The 26,306-nt window shown below is 38.5% G+C and overlaps 1 protein-coding gene across 1 annotated transcript in view; it reads right to left on the minus strand.

Annotated features, from left to right (window-relative positions):
• COL25A1 (collagen type XXV alpha 1 chain) overlaps nt 1-26,306 on the minus strand; it is a gene marked incomplete at its 3' end in the record, with an annotated part of 302,483 nt that overhangs the window by 71,119 nt on the left and 205,058 nt on the right. The window contains exons 8-12 of the mRNA XM_080344309.1: nt 24,993-25,019; nt 24,801-24,827; nt 13,621-13,692; nt 12,679-12,786; nt 8,785-8,820 (exon numbers count right to left, since the gene is read on the minus strand). Coding sequence (XP_080200435.1) covers nt 8,785-8,820; nt 12,679-12,786; nt 13,621-13,692; nt 24,801-24,827; nt 24,993-25,019 — 270 coding nt within the window. The remainder of the gene's footprint in view (nt 1-8,784; nt 8,821-12,678; nt 12,787-13,620; nt 13,693-24,800; nt 24,828-24,992; nt 25,020-26,306) is intronic.

Consider the following 26,306-nt stretch of genomic DNA (forward strand, 5'->3'; position numbering starts at 1 on the left):
TTTGCAAGTTAAGAGAAAAATCATTAACAATTAACTTCAAAAATCATTAAGAATGCTCTTGGGAATTAAAGAATCACTGTTTTGTCCCTGTGACCTGAGAGAGCAGGAAGAGATATCTCAATTCAGGAAAGCTTAACTGCTTAATGTTATACAGGAGCCAAAGTCTCATTGATATCATAGGAACCATTTCTCATCTACAGTCTCTGAAGTTCCCAGGTTTTTTGTGGCCACAGTGGAGAGGGGAGGCAGCAGGGAAATAGATCAGCCAAACCCAGCTTTGACATTTTGGCATTGTGTTTTGGTAAGGGCCAAACCATGTTCACCGCAGGTCTGACGCAGTCTTTTCCCCATGTTCCTACTATGGGTGCTGGTGCTATATCAAGCAAGCTGAATTCTGAGCCCATGAAAATGCAGAGTCAAGTTTATTTTCAAGGTAGCGTAAAGTTAGGCAGAATCTCCCCATTGGTAGATGCAGGGCTTGTTGGAATACTGCTCCAATACAACTTTAAACTGCTAACATGGAAAAGCTCCACTGGTGTTCACTCTGGTGACAGTCCCCAGCAATACAGCTACCTTCAAGCACTATGCTTAGAAAACCAATTGCAATTAAAAGCTTACAAGGGATACATTTCACAATTTACACAGGATAACAAGTGCTTCTTATCTTTTGAATGTTCAGACTGTAAAATGTAGCTGAATAGGAACAATTTTTCTTTAAAGCATTGCTGTCTACCATTGGGAGAGAAGCTGAAAGCCCCTGGAAACTTAGCAGCTCATCCATTAACAGCTCCCATCCCTCACCTACATAAGCCTGCCAGCAGCCACTTAAACAGACAACCCCAGATTAAATTACTAAGAGAAAATTACTTCAACCAGCTGTAAAACACTCCAGAATTGCTGTAAAGTGCCTATTTTCCACAAGTTACCTACATTCTCTAAGCAGGGCAAAGAGGCACACTAGAAAGATAGAAATAAACAAGTACATACAATCTGGGAGACAGAGAGGAAGGGATAAAAATTAAAGGATAAAATAAATGAATAAATAACCCCCCTTAAGTTCATTTCCAGAGGTATAATTGATAGCTTCTAGAAGAATCTATACAGGAAACTCAATATGTGGATTTTTTTCCCCTGATTATTCTATTGAACTCTCCAAAGTGCTGTTTTGCCCGCTCGACAAACAGACAGTAAGACCACCAACCAAAATGTCCATGTCTTGAGGCAGGAGAAGAGGCAAGAAACACGTGCAGATTTCCAACCAACTCCTTACATCGTTTTGGTTTGTTTTTTCTTTCTTTTTCTGCAACTGTGCATGTTCCATAAGAGCTGCAGTGCTGTACTGCCCCAGCCATTTGCTCCAGATGTTTTGCAAATACAGACTCCGTTAAACTTCATTTTGGACAACCTTTCTGCCATGGGGTCCAGGCAGCTGCTACCACTGCTCCCACCTCATTCCCCTCAAGCCTGAAGCTTCTGAGTGACCAGGCACCTACAAAACACACGGTAGTCTTCACTGGTTGAAGGCTGGATCTCCTACCACAGATAAGATATTGTCACACAGTCTCTGTCTCTATCAACCCTGGGAAAACGAAGGAGGTAAAACAAAATCCTTTATGACAAGAGCTATAGAATTCTTTCACCTGCCTATATATATGTATGACATCTATAACCGTTCAACGAATCACTCTGTAATAGTCTAAGCAGATGATGTTGATGTCTTTTGCCTGCATCATTGGAAGCTTCCAGAGTTTCCATGTAGGGATGATCAGGATCAACTCCTAAACCATTAAACTAATGTTAAAAGCTCATTTTATAAAGAGCATCTAGGCTTCAGAGGTTCTAGTGGAAGTTCATGAAAACCATCTGGATGAAGAGACTGCTCTGTTTCTCTCGAGGTAGAGAATTATTTTATAGTTACCTAAATACTTATGAAACTGGGTAATCATGAATAAACAAAAGTTTATACAAGTCTTCTATCCGACTGTGTTTTTAAAAGGTAAAATATTTTCACTATGAATCCCATTCTTAAATTATTGTTTTCTGAAATCGAAAGACCTCCAGAGCTTGCCTCATATCAAATCTTATCATCATATAAATTACCAAATGAAGTTGGATACTTCAGTTGTGCCTTGACAAATAACTATCTATAATAAATTAAAAAACAACAACAATCTAAAAAGACTGACCCAAATCTAGTTAGAACAAATGTTCTGAGTCCAGAATTCTTTCCTAGATCTCTGTTCTAATGTTACAACTGTATTTTCCATTCAAGCTTATTCTGTTCCTTATGCTTTAGCAAGCTGCAAAATAAGAAATAATTCTGCCCTGTAAAGGTTAAAGTTGCAGTTTCAAGGCACAGTAATTCAGATGTGATACATCAGCAACAGCCTCTCAAGGTGCTTTTGTATTCAATTTTTAGTGCATCTGTTGCTTAACATTCAAAGAAATGTGTGAAATAGAAAGTTTGGGCATCTTCAATTTGCAGGTCTGGGGCAGCAATAATGATTTGTTTTACAGGGTATCAGAGTTCATGGACAGAGAACGCAAACACCAAATGAAAATGCTTAACAAGAATACAATAAAAGGTGTATGTTCTTGTATACTGAAAATGTTATACAGCAAAATACATCACAATGGTGCAATACACCATCATACAAAATCTCTGTATTGCAAGAAAAAAAAAAAAGTCAAATTTTTTAAAACTTTCATATTTCCTGTGTATAGTAAAAGCTCTTTGTAACTAGAAGGCGTCTGGAGGTACTATTAATATATCTATATTTCTATGGGACAAAAGAAGTTCCATGACTGTCCCCAAGAACATATATTTCCCCTTTGATGCCTATTAGAATCATTAAATACTTTGAATAGAATCACAGAATCATTTTGGTTGGAAAAGACCTTTAAGATCATCAACGTCAACCACCAACCTACTACTGCCAAGTCCACCCCTAAACCATGTCCCTAAGTGCAACACCTGCACATCTTTTAAACACCTCCAGGGATGGTGACTCAAGCACTTCCCTGGGCAGCCTGTTCCAATGCTTAACAACCCTTTTGGTGAATAATTTTTTCCTAATATCTAATCTAAACCTCTCCTGACAAAACTTAATGCTGTTTCCTCTAATTCTAACACTTGTTCTAGGGAAGAGAGCCCAACCCCCTCCATGCTCCAACCTCCTTTCAGGCAGTAGCAGACAGCGATCAGGTCTCCCCTCAGCTCCTGTTCTCCAGGCTGAACAGCCCCAGCTCCCTCAGCCGCTCCTCATCACACTTGTGCTCCAGCCCCTCACCAGCTTCATTGTTCTTCTCTGGACATGATCCAGCACCTCAATGTCTTTCTTGTAGTGAGACTGAGCACAGTCTTCAAGATGTGGCCTCACCAGTGCCAAGTATAGCGGGAAAATCACTTCCTTACTCCCTCAAACCAATTTCTTTACCAGTGTAATGGCACAAAGAGCTTGAGAAGGAAACCTGAACCAGGAGAGGTACATGAAGAGGAAACCACAGGTTTCATACAAAGTATTCATCTGCATTTCAGCAGAGCGTATGTTCAACCCACTGACCCCACTTTCTGTGCGTAACAGCCACAGGATGTAATTCTGAAAACGTTTCCCTGCATGGTTAAGGAGTGTTTCATAAAGACTGCAATTTCTAGCACACTAGTATTGAAATGTGCAATGCTTTAGTATTGATGAATCACCTAGATAAAAGATTGACCAGCTAAGAAAACAGATGATGGGAAACTTCATAAAACTTTTGATTAAGCAGTGCCTTCCTCCCATGCTATCTACCTTAACTGATAAAAAGAGCTGCAATAACTGTTAATTAGTGCTCAGGAAGAGCTGCTGATCATCATTCTCTTAGTCATTGTTGCAGAAGTCATTACAGAAGTTACAAAATGCCAAAGACTATTTTTCCCGAGATTTCCTGCAAGTTAAGGCAAATGTAATTGTATTGGGGAAGAATAGTTGTTGTGAGAGGCACAGGCTGAGAACTTCCATTTCATCTGCTAGTTCTTACTAAACGTTTGCAGCTAAACAGCTTAAGACAAGCACCTTATAAAATTTACTATGCACATGCTACCAGAATGAAATAAAGAAGGTTGTGGCAGAACTCTGGCATTAAAAACAAAATCACAATTAGTAGTTTCCCAGAGGAGCTATGAAGATTCACACCAGCTGAGGATCTGGCCTTGGCCATTGGCCTGAAAGGCTGAATTGAAGCCAGCAGCACTTCCCAGTCAGCTCTGCCTGGCCCCTATGTGTTCATTTTGTTCATTTTAACCTAGAGATGAAAAATTAATACTAATTCATTTTAAAGATGTGACATTCTGCAGACTTAACTGCATGGTTACACTTTTCCAGTGTCTTTCACAGAAATGGCAATATATTTTGGAAGAACATGCTCATACTGAATAAGAACTAAAAGCAGTAACATTAGGTCTCATTTTCTTGAACAGATGCCCAGCAACACTGTCTAAGAACAAAACTGCTAGTTTGGAAAACAATACATCTTAAAGCACAGGGATTTTGCATTCACATTAATCATTATAGTATAGATTTATTTTGCAAAGAGACATCTTTACCTGAATTCTCTGGTTATTCTGGACTGTTCTGGCCACACAAAACATCTGTAAAATTACTTATCTGGTTTTAAAGCCAGTTTTAGGGGATAAAATAATATACAGGGTTGTTTTTGTTTTGTTTTCAGTGAGAAGTGGTTGATTAATACACTGAACATGTTGCTTCTTTTCCAAGGAGCTGAAAACATTGCAAATTTTGATATTCCAGATTTTTTTTTTTACTATGCACTAGTTTAAAATACTTAAACATTAAAACAACAAAAACTCTCTCATGTGGAAATTAGAAACAAGAACATCCCATGCACATCTTCTATCCTATTGCAGTTTATGAATCTGGAAATGTCAGTCAGTGTCAGCCTTGGAGATTACCCAGCACTGACTCACTGTAAGCCGTTACAAATAGTCTGTTCCAGAAGTCCTAGACCTGGGTAGAAAGAATCACAAATCTATTTATGATTCAGTCTGAAAATGAGAAGATAAAACAGAAAAAGTCTTGTATGGTATTTAAGAGTCCTTATCACCAAGAAGACAACACAAATGGCATAGGAAGAATAATTAATTGTGAGAGGCAGGACACGACTTTCACTAAAAAGTTTTAAAAGCCAGGAAAACTACTGGCTTTTCAACTTGCACAGCATACATTTTGCTAGTTCCACATAAAATTTCGAAACTTAGTCCCTTTGGTCACCCCACTGGTTGGTTTCCCTCTGATTTCTCTTAATCCTTTCTGCACAAAGACACCTTCAACTCTTGTAGAAAGTAGATCCGTAGTGCTTTCAAGGGCTGTGGAAACCAGAGACAAATTAGAATTTCTGAGAAGTCAGCATATTTACATAGTAAGTCCATTGCAGTCTTGGACCTGACAATACTGTAAATATTCAAAGATGAATTAAGGTATGGGAGTGATTAGAAGCCTACAGTGGAAACATCTAACTCATAGGAATGGAAGTCATTCTTAAATTTGCTCCTAAGTTTAAAGATGTGTATGGTCACACCTTTCTAACTTAAACCTAAGATTTCATCTCACCTAAAGAGAAATTGAACTCTCTTGGCTCAAAGAGAAAAGAGATTATTCCTGACACAGCAACATATAGAGCCAAAAAACCCTTGCAAACAGCTCTCCTCAACATCACCACCACAAGGATAAAAAAGCAGTAGAAGCACACTGGCACTCCAACAATCTGGACAGATTTTCAAGAGGGAATGAGAGACCCTTGTAAACAAAAAATTGGTTTCCTAAAACTCTCCTCTCACCACCCTGCCCCAACCCACACACACCTACATTGGAAATGAGGAAAAAGAGAACTGTCTTCAAGACAAACTTCCCTTATGCACCTAAGATAGGTTGAGTTCTCTTGTGCCAAGCACTTCATTAAAAATGGAGAACATGGCAGCAGATTCTCAGTTGGAATAAATTGCCATGTCTTAGCTGGAGCTACTGGATTTCCTATTTCACTGTCAGGAGAATACAAACATTACCAGAACTCCAAATGTATTAAAATTATTTCAACTTTTTGTGAATCAAGATGCACATTGTTTGAGTAGGTTATAACTTACTCAATGTGCATAATAGGCTTGTGGTACATTCTGAGACACAAGCCAGAAAACACTGTTATCTCATTATCTGCCATCTTGTGCTCTTCAAGAAATATATTCCATTTCTTATAAGAAGAGGAAATAGAAAACTAAGTCATTACAAGCTGTGCCATTGTTGCTTCATGGGTTAAAACTGAGTTTACCCGCTCTATCAATAACCTGTCCATTCATCTAGAAATACCGAGGTGTGTTACTGAATACAGGTGTTAAAAATGCTTTCGAAAGAGAAAAGCTTATATCCCTGTTACTATAATCTAATCTACAGATCAGGATTGCAGGTCTTCTTGGCTTGAAGAGAACCACGGGATTTAAAGCTGCTGAGAGTGTTATCCCATAGGCTACAAATAGTCTTCAGCTCCCAGCTCCCACAACCTTCAGCAAGTACATCCAAACTATAGGGATTGTTTCACAGCACCTGGTGCTCGCCTTGGCTGTATCCTGGACCAAAAGCCAGAGTACATGCCACAGCTCTTGCTTCTACCTGGAAAGGGTCTTGGACATGTAGGCAAGTAGAAAACCACAGTACAAGCCAACAAGTGGACCTCTGTGATACTTCAGACTCTTGGTGTGAAAAAAAGACAAGTCCTTACAAAAGAATTCCTGCAGAATTAGCTTAGAAGCTCCTCTAGGCAGAGATCTCCATTTTCATTTACTTTGAGAATATGTAGATAATACAGAAAAATAATTTCAGTTAGGCAAAGGCCTGTGTTCTCCACAGTAAATTAGATCTATTTTCCCTGGCAACACAATTTTATAGCATACTTGTCGGAAAATCAGCCATTTCTGCAGTAGTGTCTCTGTTTCCAGCAGGGAAAGAGGCAGATATCTGAGTGCAGAAATGTGTGATGGAAGATGTCATAAGCAGCTAGACAGCACCTGAATAATGGTAACACTTTCCGCAGGGAAGAGAGTCTGGAAATCTTTACTGACATAAAGAGTATGTCAGAAGAAGCAAGAAAAATCAAAAGAAATTAAATACCTCCCTGATACTCTGATGGTTTTTATTGATCTATATACAATTTAGCATTTAAGCTATCACATTGACTTTTGGAGTAGGCATTTGGAGCTGGAAATTCATGTAATCTGGGATCTTTCTCCAACTTAGGCTTGCTGATTTGATTTTTAAAACACCTTTTCTCCCTATTTAAACACACCTGCGTTTGGAGAAACAGATCAGTATCAGTTCCTTAGTTCTTATACACAGATGGTTACTTTAGAACGGTGGGAATCTTCTGAAGATGGAGACTAAAAGGTGACATACTATGTTTTGCTTTAAAAGCTCTCATTGATTCTGTGACCCTGAATGTCTGGTCTTGAATAGAAGGATGACACTGTTGTAGAATCTCAGTGAGTTTTGTCCAGAGATCAAATAGGAGAATATTCCAAATAAAACAAAACACTCCCCTGCCCCGCTTCCTACATATTGCACCTATAATTAACAGGTCCTCAGAAAACAAAAGGACAGAAAACAAAGGAATGCTAAAACATGCTAAAACACTGGGTGGTACCTTTGGGAGGCCTTGATATTGATTTTGTTAGACCATTATCTCAAAATGAAAAAGTACAGTACTTTAACTGCCTGATCACAGCTGGTATTTTCAGGTCTCAGAATCTCAGCTTTTTCTTCCAAAAGAGGTTGAATTTTGTCAATTCAAAATGTTTTGCAATTTGTCAAGGTAAAATTTCATCGCACTTGTTTAAAACTTCACAAATTCAAACAGATAGCCATCATATCTGCACTGATTGCTGAGCCTATAATCCTCTTCCTCAGAAGCATTCAGGAATCAAAAACACATGCCACAGGCTTCAATTCTGTCATATCTCATGAAGCTGAGAGTGACCATGAGTGTTTAGGGATATCTTAAGGGGGAGAAAAAAAAGCCAAACCAACAACAAAAACACTGCATGTTTCACAGTTCTGGGAATATGTGGCAGGCAGAAACTTCTGATGCCTCACCCTGTGGCTGAAGCTGATTTACAACCAATGAAGCTTCAATTAGCTTCTAAATGAATAGGGTTAATTACTTCCTGATGCAAAAGGAAGCATCTACTCCCATATTGCATTCATTTGGCATTGACATTCCCTCGTACACAGAGGAAAAAAAAACAAAACCCAAAACCTCAGGAGAGGAGAATATTTAGAGAATTTCAGTATGCTGTGTTGTGTCTTCACTGTTGCATCGGGCAAAAGGCCAGAGCTATTGCCACAGAGACAGCTGAAATTTCGGCCCTTAAAACAAGTTCTTGTGCTGCTCAGTGGTCTCAAGGTGGAAACAGTTCAGCATCAGAGACGGTGATAAGTGGGGGCCAGGAACTGGGAACACCTGGCTTGGTTGCTCTTTGCTTTGCCGTCCCTTTAGCTATTATAGTTCCGTCTATTTCTGCAAGCTTAGCAAAGTTAGCCTCATACAACAAGTGACAGTATGTAAAAAGAGGATGTTGTCTTTCTCATGTTTTCTCCACAAATGAGGCTTCAAACAGTCTGTGACAAAGGAAGGTTGGGAAATACAGAGCCATAAAGCTTTTTGGAATTTCACATTTTTAAAGGTGTGTATTTCATGTATCTATGACAGTGTCTCAGTAAACTGGAAGAGAAGAGTACTTACTATCAGTCCTTGTTCTCCTGGTTTTCCTGGCTCACCCTTAAAATAAATTAAAAAAGAAGAAGAATAAAAAATTTCAGTAACATCTTCAATACAGTTTTCTACCTAATAATAAAGTATCTTAAAAATCCCATTCTTAAACAGGTATGGCAGCTTACTGCACAATAAATATATTACTTTTTGCTTTTTAAATGAGTAGGCCAAATCTCAGACATTCAAAGAGGTAAAGTACTACTTCACCATCATGTAATGGTACAGTTCTCAAGGCAACAGCTAAGTATCAGTGTCCTGACTCTGTCCCTTGTTTCCAAATATCACATTCCATTCCAGTCAGTGGTGCTAAAGGACACAGAGAAGGGTTATTTTCACATATGTGCTGAACCCCATTGTTTACATATTCCAAAATGACTGCTCTGTATCATCACCTCAGCCAGCAGGCATAACCTGCTGGTGCAAAATACCACGTTCCATAAAACCACAAATAAAGGTATTTTGAAGTCATGCAATAATTACTCAGCTCTTAAATACCTGGACTGGCTTTCAAAACAGTAATTCATATTTTTCCAATGTATTTCTTCTGGGAACAGCTCTACATAAAGTCAGAATCTATCTTCTCCCCTTTCTTCCCATATGAACACATACAACTGTCTGTAGAGACAGTAAAATATATCCATCATACAATAGGGGCTCAAAATACCCATCCAAAACCAGAGTTTCTTCCATTTTGGTGATCTGGTTTATGGATCACCCCCTTGTAAATCCAACAAAGCATAGGACAGTCCATGTTCTGTTGTATCAGCACAGCTGTAGGATCTTTTTTAGCAGCTTTGTGATACCAAAAATCTAATGAGAATTGTTCTCATGTTGTTGTTCTTGGCAACCAAAAAGAATCAGAACTGCTGCTCTGGGTATGTGCGCATTGCATTCAGAAGCAAACACATGGAGATACCCAGGAGAGAGAAACTACACAAGCACGTTTCTGACAGCAAATTACCCAAGCATGTTGGACTTTTCAACTCACTCCTTTTCGAAAATGTTGAAGTTTCAAACTCTTTATGCTGGTGCCTGTGTGATGCAAAGGGAAGGCACCTATTCTAGATACCATTCTGTAGGTTCTTCTGTTTACCTCCAAAGAAAGGCTTAGCAGAAGGCTACACAACCCTTTATTTCTTGGTATACTCTCTGCCGACAAAAGGCTCCACAGAATTTCCTGAACATTTCTACTCCCTCAGCTGCCTGTGCCGTGCTGCCTTGACTGCCTGACTTTCTCAGGATACACAGCAAGTGTATGGGCATGGGGGAAAGCAAGGGCCAAAATATCATCTTATAGCTTTGGTGATTTGCAAAGCTCCTTGCTTGAGAAGGACAGGCTGGAGGAGAACTCCTGCTTTGCCTAAGACTGCAAAGTGGACATGACAGCCTTCTAATAGTGGTTGACCACTGTAGGGACTTCCTCCTACAGCTATGTGATGCTGCAATGTCCCTACTCACAACATAGTGATGCTAATTTTTTGTTGTTCAGCTCTTTAGCTCAAAGGACTGTACAAGTCTTTTAAAAATACAAAGCTGTCACAACATCTCAGCTAAGTTTTCCCTTTACAGCTCTTCTGCTTGACTGTACATAACATAGCCAAAGAGGAACAAGGCTTTTGAGGATCAGCAACATTAACCTGAGGGTACAGGACAGCGGCAAGAAGCAGGATGGTAACAACAGTCAGCAGTCTGGATGGTTTCTATCTGAGTGCTTGTTTGAATCTGATTCTAAAGAAGTATTATGAACTCATTTCCATAATGCTATAGGGCTTAAGATAGCCATAGCTTAAAAAACTATAAAAAGAAAAATCTCTCTTGCCATCTAAAGGCAAAATCACTACAGAACTATTATAAAATGGAATGACCTCATTGCATAAAATGCATTACTTTCCTCTTATGAGAAACACTAATGTTCCCATTGCTAAGAAGCACAAAACCCCAAGCAACACGCAATCATGTTGTGATCAGCAACACCAGCTGACTCTCCTAGCCACTTGTATGTGAATTTTATAAAAATGGTATCACTGCAGTCAGAAATGGGTTGTGGTTTCACTCTTAACCTCACTATATCAAACCAGAAGCAATTCTGCTGACCACAGTCAATTTTACCACACTAATAGAACACAAGGGAGGTCCAGATGAGGCTCAAAGCCTCATGTGCTCCAGGATTAGCAAGAAATGAGTAGGTGGTCAAAGTAAAATATTGTGATGGAAGCAACATTTAAATAAAAAACACAAAAGACCACAACAATAACAGCAAAAATCCACTGAAAACAAACAAACAAAAACCAACTAGCAACTCCAAAAAACCCAAACAAAAAAACCCCACAAAAAACAAACAACAACAAAGCAAAAACCCCAAACAAACAAAACCAAAAAAAGCCCCCAAAACAAACAATAACTACAAAAAACAGCACCACTGTCAAAAAACACCAGAGTACCACAGGCACTAATTGCAAAGCCTTGCTGGCTTTTCACAGGAAATTTTAGCGGAGCCTTACCATTATCATCATGTAATATTATATTTTTACAGTTAATATAATTTCAGATGAGGCAACCTAAATAGGGCCAGAATAGGAGTATACATATTTTCTTTCTTGGTTTTACCTAAAAACATCCTGCAGGGAAATTTTATGCCTTCCTGTCTTGATCCCACATAACGAGCTATTATGCTTTTTCTTCATAAAAACAGTTTCTGTTTCTAGTGCTGGTCCTCACTTTACTAGTTCCCTGTGTGTCCTCTCAGCCACAATCTTTACTTATGATGGGTGTGGGCAGTGATGTGCATCTGTACATGTGGCATTTCAGTTGTCATGTCTCATTACTCTCTATAGTTTGGTTTCCACACTGATAACAGTGGCATTCATGACAAAAAGAGAGGTATTTAGAAACATAGAACCATTTTAGTTGGAAAATACCCTCCAGATTATCGAGTCCAGCCATTAACCTAACACTGGCACTAAACCATGTCCCTAAGGATCTCAGTAACATGTCCTTTAAACGTCTCCAGGGATGGTGACTCCACCACTGCCCTGGGCAGCCTGTTCCAATGCCTGACAACTCTTTCCATGAAGAATTTTTTCCTAATATCCAATCTAAACCTCTCCTGGTGCAACTTGAGGCCATTTCCTTTTGTCCTAGCTTCTTTCAAAAGAGTGAAAGTTAAGTAGGATACAATACAGAAAACAAAAAGCATATTCATATTTTGCTGGAAAAAAAAAAAAATTCCATGTTTATCCATCTGTTTAAAAAGTTTTTTTATCATCAGGTCATGAATTGTCAAAGGCGGTGGGTCTGATCCTGTGCCTAAAACAAACAATAAGCAATATACTGGATTCTGCTGGTTGTTCTAATGAAATACCAGGGATGAGCCAAAGAAATTGATACTGTTCTACTCGTGTGAAGATGGCAGAATCTAAATCCAAACTTCATCATACTTTGAGTACCATAGAGCCGTTTATGACTTTAATTCCATTATTTTTGAGATTAAGTCATTAGGAAGCAAGAAGTGAAGCTCATCCATGCTCAAATTCAGCTTTATCATGAAGTCTGAGTAGAAACATTTGCTACTTGTGGAGAGGGGCAGACCCTCCTCATGCAGCTATTAAACATCAATGAGCAACTGAGAAACCTTCGAATGCGCAGGGAAACTGGCAGGGGTGGGAAGCAAGGAACCCAGGTGTTACTCTTGGCCCTGCCAGGAGCTTGCTGTGTGTTTGGGACTTTGGGTACACCATGAAATCTGCTGGTGGTTCAACTCCCATATATCTCACTTGCCAACCTTACCACAGAAACATCTTTGAAACTGAGCTGGCACATACTTGAGAGGAGTTTAGACACCATGACAGCAACAGGTTAACTCACCGGTATGCCAGGCATCCCACGAGGACCATCTTTGCCAGTGTCTCCTGGGGGACCTCTGGGTCCTGGTGGCCCTGGAGGCCCAGGGGGTCCAGCTTGTCCTTGGTCCCCCTAAATCAACAAAAAAACTCATCAGAAATTTGCTTTAGAGGCATCAACCATGCAAAAAGACATTGATTTACCCAGAGAGAGTGCAGGATGGGCTGGAAGAAGTAGCCGTGAGCTGGACAGTGGCTTATTCACTGCTTATGGCAGAGACTGGACTTTGGTTTGTAGACCAGGGGGTTGTAACTGACCAGTACAATCAGCCACAGAGCAGAAGGCTTAGATTCTAAACTATTTGTCCTACCACAGGACGTCAGCCAAAATCTGGGGTAGCCTTGCATATTTCATTCCTCCAGTTTTCCAGAGCAAGTAACCATAAGCAATAAGCAGCTCTTTGCTTCATGATTGGCATAATCATAACAAAGCTGAAGTTAAAAAGAAAAGTCATATGCAAGAATATACATTTGTACAGTGATTTTCAAAGCCCATCAATGATTCATGGATAGATTTTAAAAGTTAGCATGGAAAACAGCTGCTTTTCCACAAAGTTTTACATAGCTTTTCATGTATTTTGGGGAGCTGTTTTATAGTTACAATTAGATAACTACTTTAATGATTTATACCTATTAATTTGGAAAAGCCAAAATAAAAGACATAAAAAATGGTGCTCAAGTTATGTAATTTGCAGCACACCCCTGAAAAAAGCTGACTGCACCTTAAACACGGATCATTTAGCAAAGCTACCCATAGCCTTTTAATTGGTGAGATCATTAACAGTTCATTCATTACAAAATATTTTCAAATGAACAACCTGCTATAAGAAGGCATCTGACAAAAAGGTACAGCAAAGAGTAAATCGAATATAAAGAAGAACCAGACTCCAGTGAGATGAAGCACTACCTTAATGAGGCGGCGTTTAATGAGCTGCTGATCAGCAGAGAGAAACCCATGATTGATTTTAGGAAACACCATCTGATCAGGCAGGTGAGGTCAAAAGTTGAAGATCAGAGATGAGAGAATTGAAGAATAGACATCAGAAGGCCCGAGAAAGAAATAAAGACATATTCATTAGATTTGTAATAGCTTAAATAATATAAACCGGTGCTTCTGCCTGACAGAAACTGTGCATTTCTTTTCGCAGAAATTGACCTTTATATGTACAGGACATACCACTTTATGAATCAACCATATCCAATGAGTTAATTGTGTAACTTGTTTCTCCCCAGATTTCCTGTGAGAATTCTTTACTTGTAATTTCCATTTTTTCATTACCCAGGCTCCAAAAAATCAGTATTTGTATACACTGTTCTTTCAACAAAGCTTCTAGAGACAAAGCACCAGTTCAACTTTCAGTCAGATTTTCTAACCAGCATATTGTGCCATGAAGAATGTTGTCATTTTAATAAGGACTGGAGTTCCAGCTTGACCAGATTGCTTCAATCCTTCCTGCTTAATTTGCAAATGCGCTTTGAAAAAATTCTCCATGTACAGATTAAACCTCTGATATCTAACACAAATAGCTGACTCTACGTGTGACCAATATAGAGCTCTTTGACCATTTTCCACACTCCTGTATGCCTCAGGGAAGCAGAACTACAGAAAAATCTCATCTAAAAATGAAATACTGACCAAGAGCATATGGAATGTGGGTGCTGCTGGAGGTACCACTGTACGGTTATAGATTTGATCTCACGTTCTGCATCGGGAGAACTTGCACCAATGCAAAGGCAGTGAGGGTTGGCTTAGGTCTGCTATAATGATCCACTGGCATCCCCTAGTAAAAACAATTTTTCATGTGCACTTTTATGCTGATACAGAGAGACCTGACTGAACAGGTACGTGTCAGCCACAAACCTTGACGGTGAGGATCTGATTACTGTGCAGAGCAGCGACTGTGGGGAAGCCTGGCAGGCCCTAGGGACATAGCATAACATGGTACCAAAACAGCACAGACACAAACAGCACAGAGACAATTTGCTAACAGACAAACAGAACAAACACTATGTTTAGTGTACCCCACATCACCTACTGACAAGAAACAGCCTGTCTGTCATATGGGAAACAGAGTTAGGGTTGCACTACACAGCAGATGCAGGTTGTTAATTTACAATGAGAATATTAAGAGACTTTAGAAGGAGCAGTCCCACAGAGTCAACTTTCCTTAAAATTACAATAAATTGTTATGATCATTTGACAGTTGTTAGACTATCAGCCAGCGGATGACTGAGCCATTTTCAATTTAAATATGCTAAAGCACTTCAAGAGAGGTATGTAGAAAGCTTTGACTCAGGATTGCTGCAGAACTTGACAGGACGGAGGATTTTGAAGCATTTTGGTTAGTTAACATTCTGTCCTTCATGTTCTGTTTAACATATGACATTCAGCACATAAACTGGTAGTACATACACAACTATAAACACTGAACAACAATCTACTGCTAGATCTTGGGTAGTACAGAATGGTCGAGGTCAGCATTTTCAAGAGACACATAGCAGCATTTTCATATCCAGGGCAAAATTTTTCCCTTCAAGTGCTGTATGCTGCATATGGTTTCTCGTATCCTACTCTATCAACATTTGCAGAACTTGTACTGTACTGGTATAAAAAAAGAAAAGTGTGGTAATCATGGCCTGCTGTGATAATATAAATGGAAAATTTTGCTCTCAGTTCAACACCTTTCTTGTGCTGCCTTGTAGGGTGCAAATTAGACCTTCTGATAAAGCTGAAGCATTATACAGTTGAGTAATGAACTCCTGAAGACATAGTCAAGCCCCTCCTTGCCTTTAGCATAGCACACTATCTGAGGCTTGATCAATGGTCAAGAGACATCAGGCCAAGGAGCATAGAATAAAATATAGTCTGGTAGCTCTAAACTCTCTACATGCATGCACATCCAGATCCTCCGGATCACAGAGACAACGCTGGTCTTTAGAGAAAAAGGCAGAGTAACCTTCTGATGGATGCATGTCCTTCACTAGCACCTTTGAGTTGCATTCAGCCATTTTATTCCTGATGTACACGCATGAGACAAGAAAGATCCCTGTGAGTGGATCTCATAAAACCAGTGGCAGTTTTACCAGCCTTCCCACTTGGTTATGATGGACTGTAGTGTGGCTAACTGCATTGCTCGGCAACCTGAAATCATCTCTTCAGAAATAAATAAAAAGAAAACAACCCCAAAAAAGGCTAAAACTCCAAACATTTGAAGAAACTCGCTCTTGATACACTGCTAAGACTAGAATGATCCATCATTTAGAAAACAGATGTATTAAATTTGCATTTATCTTATTATGGAATATAAGTTAAAGAAGTTATTAGATGGTAACATGCCAGAATCTTTACATCTGTGACTCATTAGCCCTGCTGTGCACATAGTCCATTCTTATTCAGATAAAACTACAATACCCATGTAATGGAAATGAGTACAAACAAAAAATAATCTACAAAAGAAATAAAATCTGAGTAGCGAGCAATAAGTTTTAAATTTCATGTATTAAAAAGAAGGAATAAACAGAAAAATCTTTTAACAAACAACTTCATTTTTGTCAGCCTTTTTGATTATAACATGGTTATTTTCAGTTACCTTTAAATGTAGCATATTTGCAATTTAATATTTTTTAAAAGTGGAAACTCAAAACTCATACTACGTTTGATTTGTTCTATCTTGAAAATGAAGGAGACCTGAGAATTAATAAAGAAAGAAGTTTAATTGGAAAATATATTGGTTTGGCATTATTATTTTTTTTTTTTTGAGAAATTCAAGGATTTTGAAAGTTTTGTGTAGCTCCACACAAAAACATTTACACAGAGCAAGTCACAGCCCAGCCCCAGCATTCTCAATGTTTCCCAAACACCACAAAGACCAGTTCAGGAGTAGCAATCAGTACTGTAGTTTTCCACCTATATAAACAATACATAAGAAAAGAGGGAGATCCCGTTTGTCCATCAGCAGCTTAGAAACTTCTTTCAGCTTGTTCCCAAGTACGACAAAGCTTCTTTCTATTGCCCAAAGCAGGCAAAATCTCAGACCTGATGGTCAGAGAAATGCAATGCCAGCTTGGACCTGGATCATGTCCCTGTATGTAACACGTGTCTTTGGAGAGGACCAGAAACACAGGAATGTTAAATGGACCCCAGCAAAGAAACTATAATGGGTGCATATTTTTTGCATGTGTGGGAGGCTTTAGAAGGCATTGCATCTTCTGGCATCCATGAAAGATAATGTTGGCACACAATAAGCTTCTAAAAAGGCATAAAAAGAGCTATCCTTCCCACAAAATGAGTTCTCTCCCTTTCCTGTCACTCTGCTATAAATATAGCCTCAAATATCCCCTAGATCTGTTTTATTTTTTCTCTATCTAAAGCTGTTCTCAATGATGGATTCAAAGTTACTCAATTTTCTCTTTATTTGGTTTGATTCTTGAGCTGCACATAGGAAGAGCTCTTGTTCTACACCCTGGGAGGCCCTCACAGAATACAAAACACTACAGTGATCAACAGCGACCACTGGCCCACTAAATTTCTCTGCTGACAGCAACTCAAGCTCACCCTGAAATGCTAGCTGGTTATAATTTCTAAATTAGCACATTTGTTGCATGTCTCACTGCAGTTTTTGCCCAAATGCCAAGCAAAACATGATGCTTGGTGGAAGCTAACAGGCATATGACCACACAGCAGTGTCCTGCTTACCTACCTGGAAAGGTAGATAAAGCCTACTTGTCCTCATACAATGGCTACTGAGAAAACCAAAGGATGCCAGAACATCACATCATTCCCTGTTCGTTTTCTTTTTTTTTACTTAGATGAAATAGTTCTCCTGTTACAACCATCGCAACCTTCAGAGATGTAATTCCCACTAACAGTTCTAGATTTTTCTCAGAACATTCAGCTTTGTACATTGGTCTACACAAGGTCAATATTATAATGTCATCATAACCTTGTTGTATGGCATGTATAATATCACTAAGCACCAGCATTTCTTTGTTTTACACCATGCTGTGTACACTCCATTTTGACTATTGCATTTGCTTAGTACAGTGAATGTCACAGCCCTCCTTAGGATTTTCCTTCTGACCTGCCAATAAACCCAGGCTGCACAAGCTTACATGTTCCTGTGAAGACGTGGTAAATGAGACAGGAATTACCACCTGCTGTTCACTTGCACTTCCTAAGGTTACAGCCAGCTGCTGCTATTTCACATCGAATCACACAGGCTTCAGGCCAGAGTGGTCCTGACACTCTGTGGCTGCTTTACCTCCCCCCAGCACCACCTCCAGTTCTAATTAATCCCTCAGACTGAGTGCCAGTCCTGCAGCTAATTATTGTACCTGCCCTGGGGAATATAGTGTTCAGTATCACCCTGTACGGTGCCACGGACTCGCAGCACGAGCTTTTTTTTATAATCTCTTTTATCATAACTGCTGCTTTCTCCATCAGTAAGTCTGCTAACTAAAACAGTGCGCCACAACAAGACAATGATCCAGAAATTTCTTTTCACTTAGGCAGTCATTCGGCAAATAGTTTTAATTTTAATGCATTACATAATGATTCAGCCTCTGTATTAAAATAATAAAAATGTAATGTTTAAGAACTTGCACAAACAGATCATTATGCAAGTGTTATTTGCTATAATGACCTCTGTATTTTCACAGTGAACTCTGCCTGATACTGCACTCAAAATGAACAGAACTGGAAAATGCCAGCACTTGTCTATTTTGGTCCGAGTGTTAGATGAATTTTCAGTGAGGCAAATATCTTTTCCACACAACTTAGTTATGAATTCTAATGTGTGATCACCATCTGACCTACATAAAATACCCTTCCTGAAGGCAAACCTATTACTCTCACTGAAACTTGGGGCAGGCATCCAGTTACCTTCAAGATGGGCTGGTCCTCCCCAAAACCAAGTTGATTGTCACAGCAAAAATCTTCTGTCATGACTTATGTTTCTCTTCAAATTTTATACCCACTGCAGTTATGCGAAGCAGGTAAGTGGTTCAAGCCACTTCTATGATACTTATTAGGACTGTATGAAGTATTTTTAAAGAGTTGGTTTTGATCAAATTGGTCTAGCTCAAGCATCCAGTACTGCAGTACTTCTGTGGGACAGCTGCAGACTGAGATAAAACAACTACATGATGCCTTCCCAGTCAGAGGACAGGGCTGTGGAAAAGGAACAGGATGTACAGAGACTTCCTTCCTCCCCATTCCTCTGGCAATACTAAAAAGGGGAAAGATGCAAACCAACGGGTGGTGAGTGAAGACACGCACTGCCGAGCCCTTAAGACAGGAATGACAACATCCTCGTCTTGGGAGCAGGTATGTGGCACCCTCTCTAAAGTGTCACAGCTGTTCTGCATTCCCCAGGGGAACTTCAGGAGCTGAACATCAAAGGCATAGCTTGGCCCTGTTGATTCATCCACAGCCAAAAGGACACTCGTGTGAACTCTGACAGGGGGCACAGCTCAAGTCTGACTGTCCCAGTGCTTCAAAGTTGGCAGCCAGTACCATCCGAGTTCTTTCCTAACCTCTTCTAGTTACAGAGCTCCAAGTTGCATTGCTCCAATTTGTTACCCTAGTTTCAGCTTAGTGGAAAACAGGGGAGTCAGAGCAGCCTAATACTAGTGAAGTAGAACAGATAATTACTCCCGGAAATTGAGTAGGTAGATACTCCTGTTGCCTTCTGCCAGATAAGGAAACAAAGTCTCAGAAGTTAAATTAACTTGCTTACAGATAAACTGGCATTAAACCAAATGCCTGGAAGTTTTCTCAATGATGATGCTTCCATGAAAGTTCTTTTAACAGTAGGAATCTTTAATGGTTTTTTAGTCATCTTCTTGTGGCACACTAAGAGTATAGTTTGAAACTGTGGTTAGATACAGTTTATAACTTGAATCATAATTTGCTTTACACAGGTCAACTAGTAACAGAGGAAACAACTATGTGAGTAACCATAATGGTAAAGCATAAATTTAAAGCAGTACTGTGTAATATGTTTCAAGTAACACATAGTAAAACAGAAAATATGTTTTTATACACACATAAGAATATCACTTAAGGGAATATCATCACTATATCACCACCTCTGCCACAGCTTTTGACAGTATATTCATATCAATGAAACCAAAGTGTATTTAAAAAGAAAAGGAAAAGCTGGGGACAACGTTAATTTGTGCTAATGAAAGCTACACAGTCCTTCTATTAAGGGAAATAAAACTCATGAGCAGTATTTATAGCAGAAATTAAGATAAACTAATCTAGGACAGTCCTGGAGGAAATTCACAGAATATGTTTAAATTATGTAAAATTAAGTATTTATTTAACTTAATATTCTGACTATAATGCTCTATATTTTTGTTTTGACAAGATGTTGAATGAGGATAAAAATTAACAGCAAGCACTGTTTGGAAAAAAGCCTTCCTATTACATCACTGATTTACCTACATTTGCTACAGTTAGCAATCCCTCGAAAAAATAGAGTCTTACTTTTGGTGAAGGCAAGAAATTAGATTAATTTATATGGCATTATCTGTTTTGTGAAACAAACCTGTTCATTTCTGAAAAAAAAAAATGTGCCAATCTTCAAATGAAACAATAAAAAATAAAATGGCTTTTAAAGGGGGTGAAAAGTTAACTATCATGGCTTAATCGTCACATGTTAACTAGTATTTTCTGATTTATGAATGAGGCACTGATTCTCAGGACATGAATATAGGTTCTCCATTCCTTGTCAGTAGGAGCAGGAAAAAGCCCCAAATATTTATTATACATTCCTTGGAAATGTATTAATTAATCATAATACATGCACATAGAAATCAGGTCATAATAAAACACATGGATATCTTTAATTTCCCTTTAATATGGGACAGCTTCTAAAAGCTGTGTCTATAATGTAACAAATGAAGCAATACTTCGGTTTAAAAAGATAGCTTATATCTATATATATACACACATATTTATATTTAGTTATTTCAGTAAACAGGCTGCTTCCAGGACCATTTCTGTCAATATTAGGTAATTTTTAAATAGTTTGCCAGCACAGAAGATAGAACCTGCAAAATTTTCTGTCTTAAAACAATGATCTCTCTAGTGGGCAGCAAACAAGTAGCAAATGTATTAAAAGTAAACAAGGAAGGGGAAAGCATTAAATAGAAAATAACATTATATCACTACCCAAACCTGTTTTAACAGTATACTAGTAATCTTTAGGTCTTCAAGTCAATACAGTTTAACACTTCATCTCTTCTGCTGGAGATATTTTAGAGATGTTATCAGTTCTGTGCAGGCCCAGCTGCTAGGAAAATGTATTTAAACATACCAAAAGGGGAAAATAATTTTATGGAAATATGTAAGTACGGCTTCTAGGTGGTTTCTTATTGTCCCTGGACCAAAACCAATTTACAGGCAGCTGCTAGCTGATGATTTCTAGGCCAGATAAGCAAGGAATCTCTCATGTCTCTGAACTAAAGGACAGAAAGTATCTGTTATGTCATTTATAGATGGATAAGAACAGACTAAGTCATTCAGTACTAGCTGTTCCATTCCCAGACATTCACCTCTGAAGATCTATTTCCATTAATGAGGGTACAACCTCTACTTGAACAACATATCCTTTGCAATCCTACCATTATGAAACCTTCAAAGGCATTTTTTAAACTGGAGTATAGCTGAGCAACTGGAACTGAGCAGCAGACTGACAACGGCATTTATTCTAATAGTCCACAGGCTAAAACCCATCATTTTTAATTTTGTCATGGCTCAGTACAGTAATGCAAATCTCTGTGGACGTGTCATGAAGCCATGTCCTCTACAAAAAGAAACACATCCAAGAGATCTACTAACAGTTCTGTTTCTTACACTGGTGTTGCAGAAAGCTAGTTCTGCATTTAACCTAAATTTTAGTCTACCAGAATTTTACAGTAACAACTAGAAATCTGATATAATAATATTCAAAAGCATCAAAAAAGCATATCTTCAAATAAGATAAGGACTTTTGAACGCATCCACCACTACCTTATCTGTGATCTCATGTGACCAAAAGCTGTATTAATCTGCTGCTCAAACTCGCACTCAGGGCACGAATTTTGACATCACCCACACACTACTGGAAAGTTATTTTGGCTCACATTTTCTACAGGCAGTATGGGCATAAATAGATTAAGCCACATGGCATTATGAACTAGAGCCCTTATGCCATCTCTGTATGATGGAGGTGGCTGATAAGAGAGTACTTCAGAATACTTAAGAAAATCCCTCACATTCTTTTAAAAAAGACAAAAAGAAATCATTATTCTAAAAATACAAGTGCCTGACCTCTGGGAGGTATTTGCAGGGTCAGTTTCCTACTAATGTATTCATTTGTTGAAAATATTTTCAAGAAATACTGAACTTCTTTGAAGTTCAGGTTATACTCAACATGTCCAGTGACTGTGAATAAGAAGTTCTGAGATAACTGATTACTGTTTTTACAGTTTTTAAATTATTTCAGAAAGAAGAGTCTCTCAAAAATCTCAAGGCCCAAGGTGAAAACTTGAGTGGGGACAAAAAGCAGCAATATATCGTTTCACAAATATTTTTCTTTTCATTTCAACAGCATTTTAAAAGTTTAAGGTCTCATCAAGACTGTGCAGTTCAAGATATTTTAATTTGATTTCTTCCACTAATGAAAATACCTGGAGGAAAGGAAGAAGCTTTAATAAAGAATAAGGGTCATTTTGAAATTTCAGTCATAAAAATAACTTGGAAATATAAAAACCTTTGCTAAGATAAATGCTAGTTTCAAACCAATATGTGAAAATATAAAATCAAAGATACGTCAGTGTCCTTGTCTGTAAAAGACAATTAGCTTTAAAATGTCCATCACTTTTAGATATTATATCCAGTCAGTCTGCAAACTCATCAAAACAAAATGTTGATGTGATCCAATGGTCACTTGCAGGTACAATATTTCTCTAAAATAATATGGTATGGTGGCATCTTCAAAAGCATTTATTTTACTTAGGCAGTGATGAAAAATGATGTGCAAAGGTAACCAACCAGGTTTAAATGGGTTTAGTTTCATTTGGTGCATGACTGGCTTACACATATAATTTTCATTAAATATATTGTAAATCCTCTGGCTCAGCAAGTTGAGCAGATTCACCCTGAAGACAGCGATCAGAAGACATAACTGCTGCACCATGAAACATAAAACGGTCACGGGCATCATGGTACTTATGACTTGTGAAATACACAGGGCTAAAAAGAAGAAGCTGCCACAGAACACATTCAAACACACTTCAAAAAAGATAAATTGAAAACCAACAAGTTACACCTGTATATTTTTTAAAAAAGGTATGTTACCACAAAATGCATTGACTACATAATCAATGAAGGTTCAGCCAGCCCACGAGGTGCTATTTACCACCTCTTCTTCTCTACTGCCGACCTCATTCAATTGCTTTTCTATATTCAGGTATAGAATTCAGTCTCAACTACCAACTGCTGCTGCAGATATAACTTTGCGATGTCTTAAATGTCAATTCCTTAGGTTGGGTATTTTCTGGTTTTTAGCTGCATTTGATTTACTAACACCACAAATTAGCCATAGCCATGATTTGCATGTCATAGAGGACTCTACTGCCTTCCAACACAGGGAGTGTGTCTTCGCAAAGTGGGATGCAAAACTCTCTGTTTCTTGCTCTGATGTCTCCCTCAAATTTGCTCTCCTATTCTGAACCAAACACTAGTTGTTCTGAATCTAAGGTCACCTAGTGTAGCACCTACACACAGACCCCTGATTCATGCCTTCTGAATGGAGCATCCTCTCCTAAGCCTCAGGCACTGCTCTCCTCCTCTGTCCCCTCCTTCCTCATGTTCCCCAACAGGTCCCTTAGCACAGAACCAGCCAAAACACACAGCTCAGCGTGGCTTCTGAGAGATAATTTGCTTAAAAGGAAATTTTTACATTCTTCAGAACCTTCAGCCTAGATAAAACATTTTCTTCACAGTTACTCTCTACTTCCTTTTTATTTCTGTAAATAGTTTTGCCATTCTTTTTTGATTTTCAACTGAAATAAGGTTTAAAGCTGGTCACTAATAGGTCTCTGTCTTTACAATGTGTACTCATATCACCAAGAATAACAGGACATCTAACTGAACCCTGTAAGTAATACAACACTTAGCATCAACACCAAATTCAGCTATAAAAGCATGTTGTGACTATAGATAATCTTACTGCCTCAAAAAGCAAAATAAAATTGAATTAAATAAAATAGTAGAATAAAACAAAATTGCAAATTCAAAATATTTAACATAGCTGACTGAAAAAAATCCATGGAACATGTTGTTATGGAAAAATTTATAAATGTGTAACTGAAGAGAGTCACTATATTGACAGAACAATGTAACAAAATGTTTTCTAATGAAGCACAGATGTAAAGAAGAATGAACTGGCACAGACAATCTATCTGAACTTTCACCTCTGTATTCCTCTATTTCTTTGTTAAAATAAACATGATGTTTAAAAATTAAAAATAGCCTTTATATTTTCACAACTAAATAATGATCTGTCTAACTGTCTGGATGTATTTATAAGGTGATAATGTTGTTATTATTAAAAATATTAAATACATACACATCAGGAAAAAGAGATAATACATGCATACATGATATTTGCCTATAATTCACTAAATACTGGATACATTTTACGTGAAATCTAGAAGCGCATTTATTAGAAACCCACAAAACCTTTGCACTGTGGGAGCCCATGCAAGGCGTGAAAACATTGCTGGGGAAACTGAAAGGTTTGGTTAGGAAAGCCAGCTTTTATACAGCAGAGCAACATCACTGTGAAACCTGCTTCCACTCGTAATGGAAATTGTATATTTTAATGCATTACCTACTATTGTTACTTAAATCTTCTACGACACTATCTGATCATGTTCAGTACTACTGTCCTGCAGACACTTACTTCAACATGCAGGGTAAATGCAGCTAATAAGCATAATTAGCTCAGACGGTGTATTTAATTTAGTTTTGCACTAAAGACTAATTGCCTACTCAGCGGAGGGGAAGTGTAACATTTTTTTTAAGATGCTTACCCGAGGGCCCTGATCACCTTGATCTCCCTGCAAAGTGGAAAGATGAGATGATAGGTTTAACACAGCATCTGTGTGCTACCCAGCTCTCTTACACAATCTGACATTACACTGCGTCAATACAAACGGTCTCTTTAGTTCATGCCGGGAGGGCTTTCCATTCACCTTGTAAGTGTCACCCGTACATCAACTCACCTTCTCGCCTTTTGGACCAGGAGGGCCCTGAAAGAAACAGAAGCAAAGATGAATTACTGATACTGGTGAATTCCTGGGAAAAGGCAAGAAACAAGTCTGCATCGACCCGTGATTTTTTCCCAACAATGTATTTCACTATGATTTTTTCACTCCAAAAGTGAGGGTTATTCCAGAGACTGCTTCTTCACTGTGTTAATAATAGGAACTGTGTGGTTATTTCTTGAATAGTTTGCTCACCCCATGTTCTTGAATCAGACCACTAAGAAGCAAAACTATGCCTGAAATGTCAAATTTCTATGGATTTCAGTTCGGGATGCTAGTTTATCTCCTATCAGATAATAAATGTTTTCTAAGACTGTAAAACTTCTTTGCAAGTGCAGCTAATAAATTCAGAGGCATATAAATCTGCCATGTATTTTGGCACCCTCCTTGGCTTAGACTGCCAAAGAAAAATGGAGTAGGGAATCTAAAAGTAGTGTTTTCATTCCTATCTTTGGCAATGCTGAAGTGGATGTTTAGTCTCAAGCACACTGTTTTAGGCAAAATGAGCTCTTTGTATAACATGATTTTGCAGAAGTCATATTTATTGTTACTTACCACCAGACAAGCAGTAAGGTGACAGAATCACAAAACAGTGAGGTCCTTTCCTATTCCACTTTTATTGAGCACCTTCCAGAGAGCTACCAGTAGGTTTCTAAAACATCAGTTTTCAGGCTAGTGTCTTGTGAATAGTAATGCTAGCAGTCTGCAAAGAACTGCCTGCTTACACAGTGCAGACTCTACCTCCAGCTTTCTGAAAGATACGCAGGTGTTTCATTACAAAGAAGGACCTGAGTTACATATGAAAGCAGCTGGAAACAGAAGAGCCATCCAAGCTAGCACGGTCGTGTATACACCCATGTATAGCACAAGAAAACATTGCCACCAGCAATGTAATTAGAAATAACCAAGTGCAACCTGGTTGAGCTGAGCACATTTGAACCTTTTCAGGATTTACACTAGCAAAAATTCATGTGTTTCACATAAATGGAAATTGCAGGTCAGTCTGCTGTGTATTAAAGATTTGATCAACCATATGCAGGTCTTTGATAATCCCTACGGTAGCCAACTTTCTGCTTGTTTTCAAGGGCTTCTGATGCATGCCAGAGAAGAGCATCTGCTGCTAAATCTTTCAAGGAGTTAAGGCATATGCCTCTCCTTCCATAGGTTGCCATCTCTTTCATCTGCTGCAGAGGACACAGAAACAAGTCTGCTACCTGACATCCCGATGTTTCCTTTAGAAAGGACTGCTCGCTGCAAGCTGAGTGGAAACCA

Source organism: Nesoenas mayeri, assembly GCF_963082525.1.
Source record: "Nesoenas mayeri genome assembly, chromosome: 4".
Classification (NCBI taxonomy): domain Eukaryota; kingdom Metazoa; phylum Chordata; class Aves; order Columbiformes; family Columbidae; genus Nesoenas; species Nesoenas mayeri.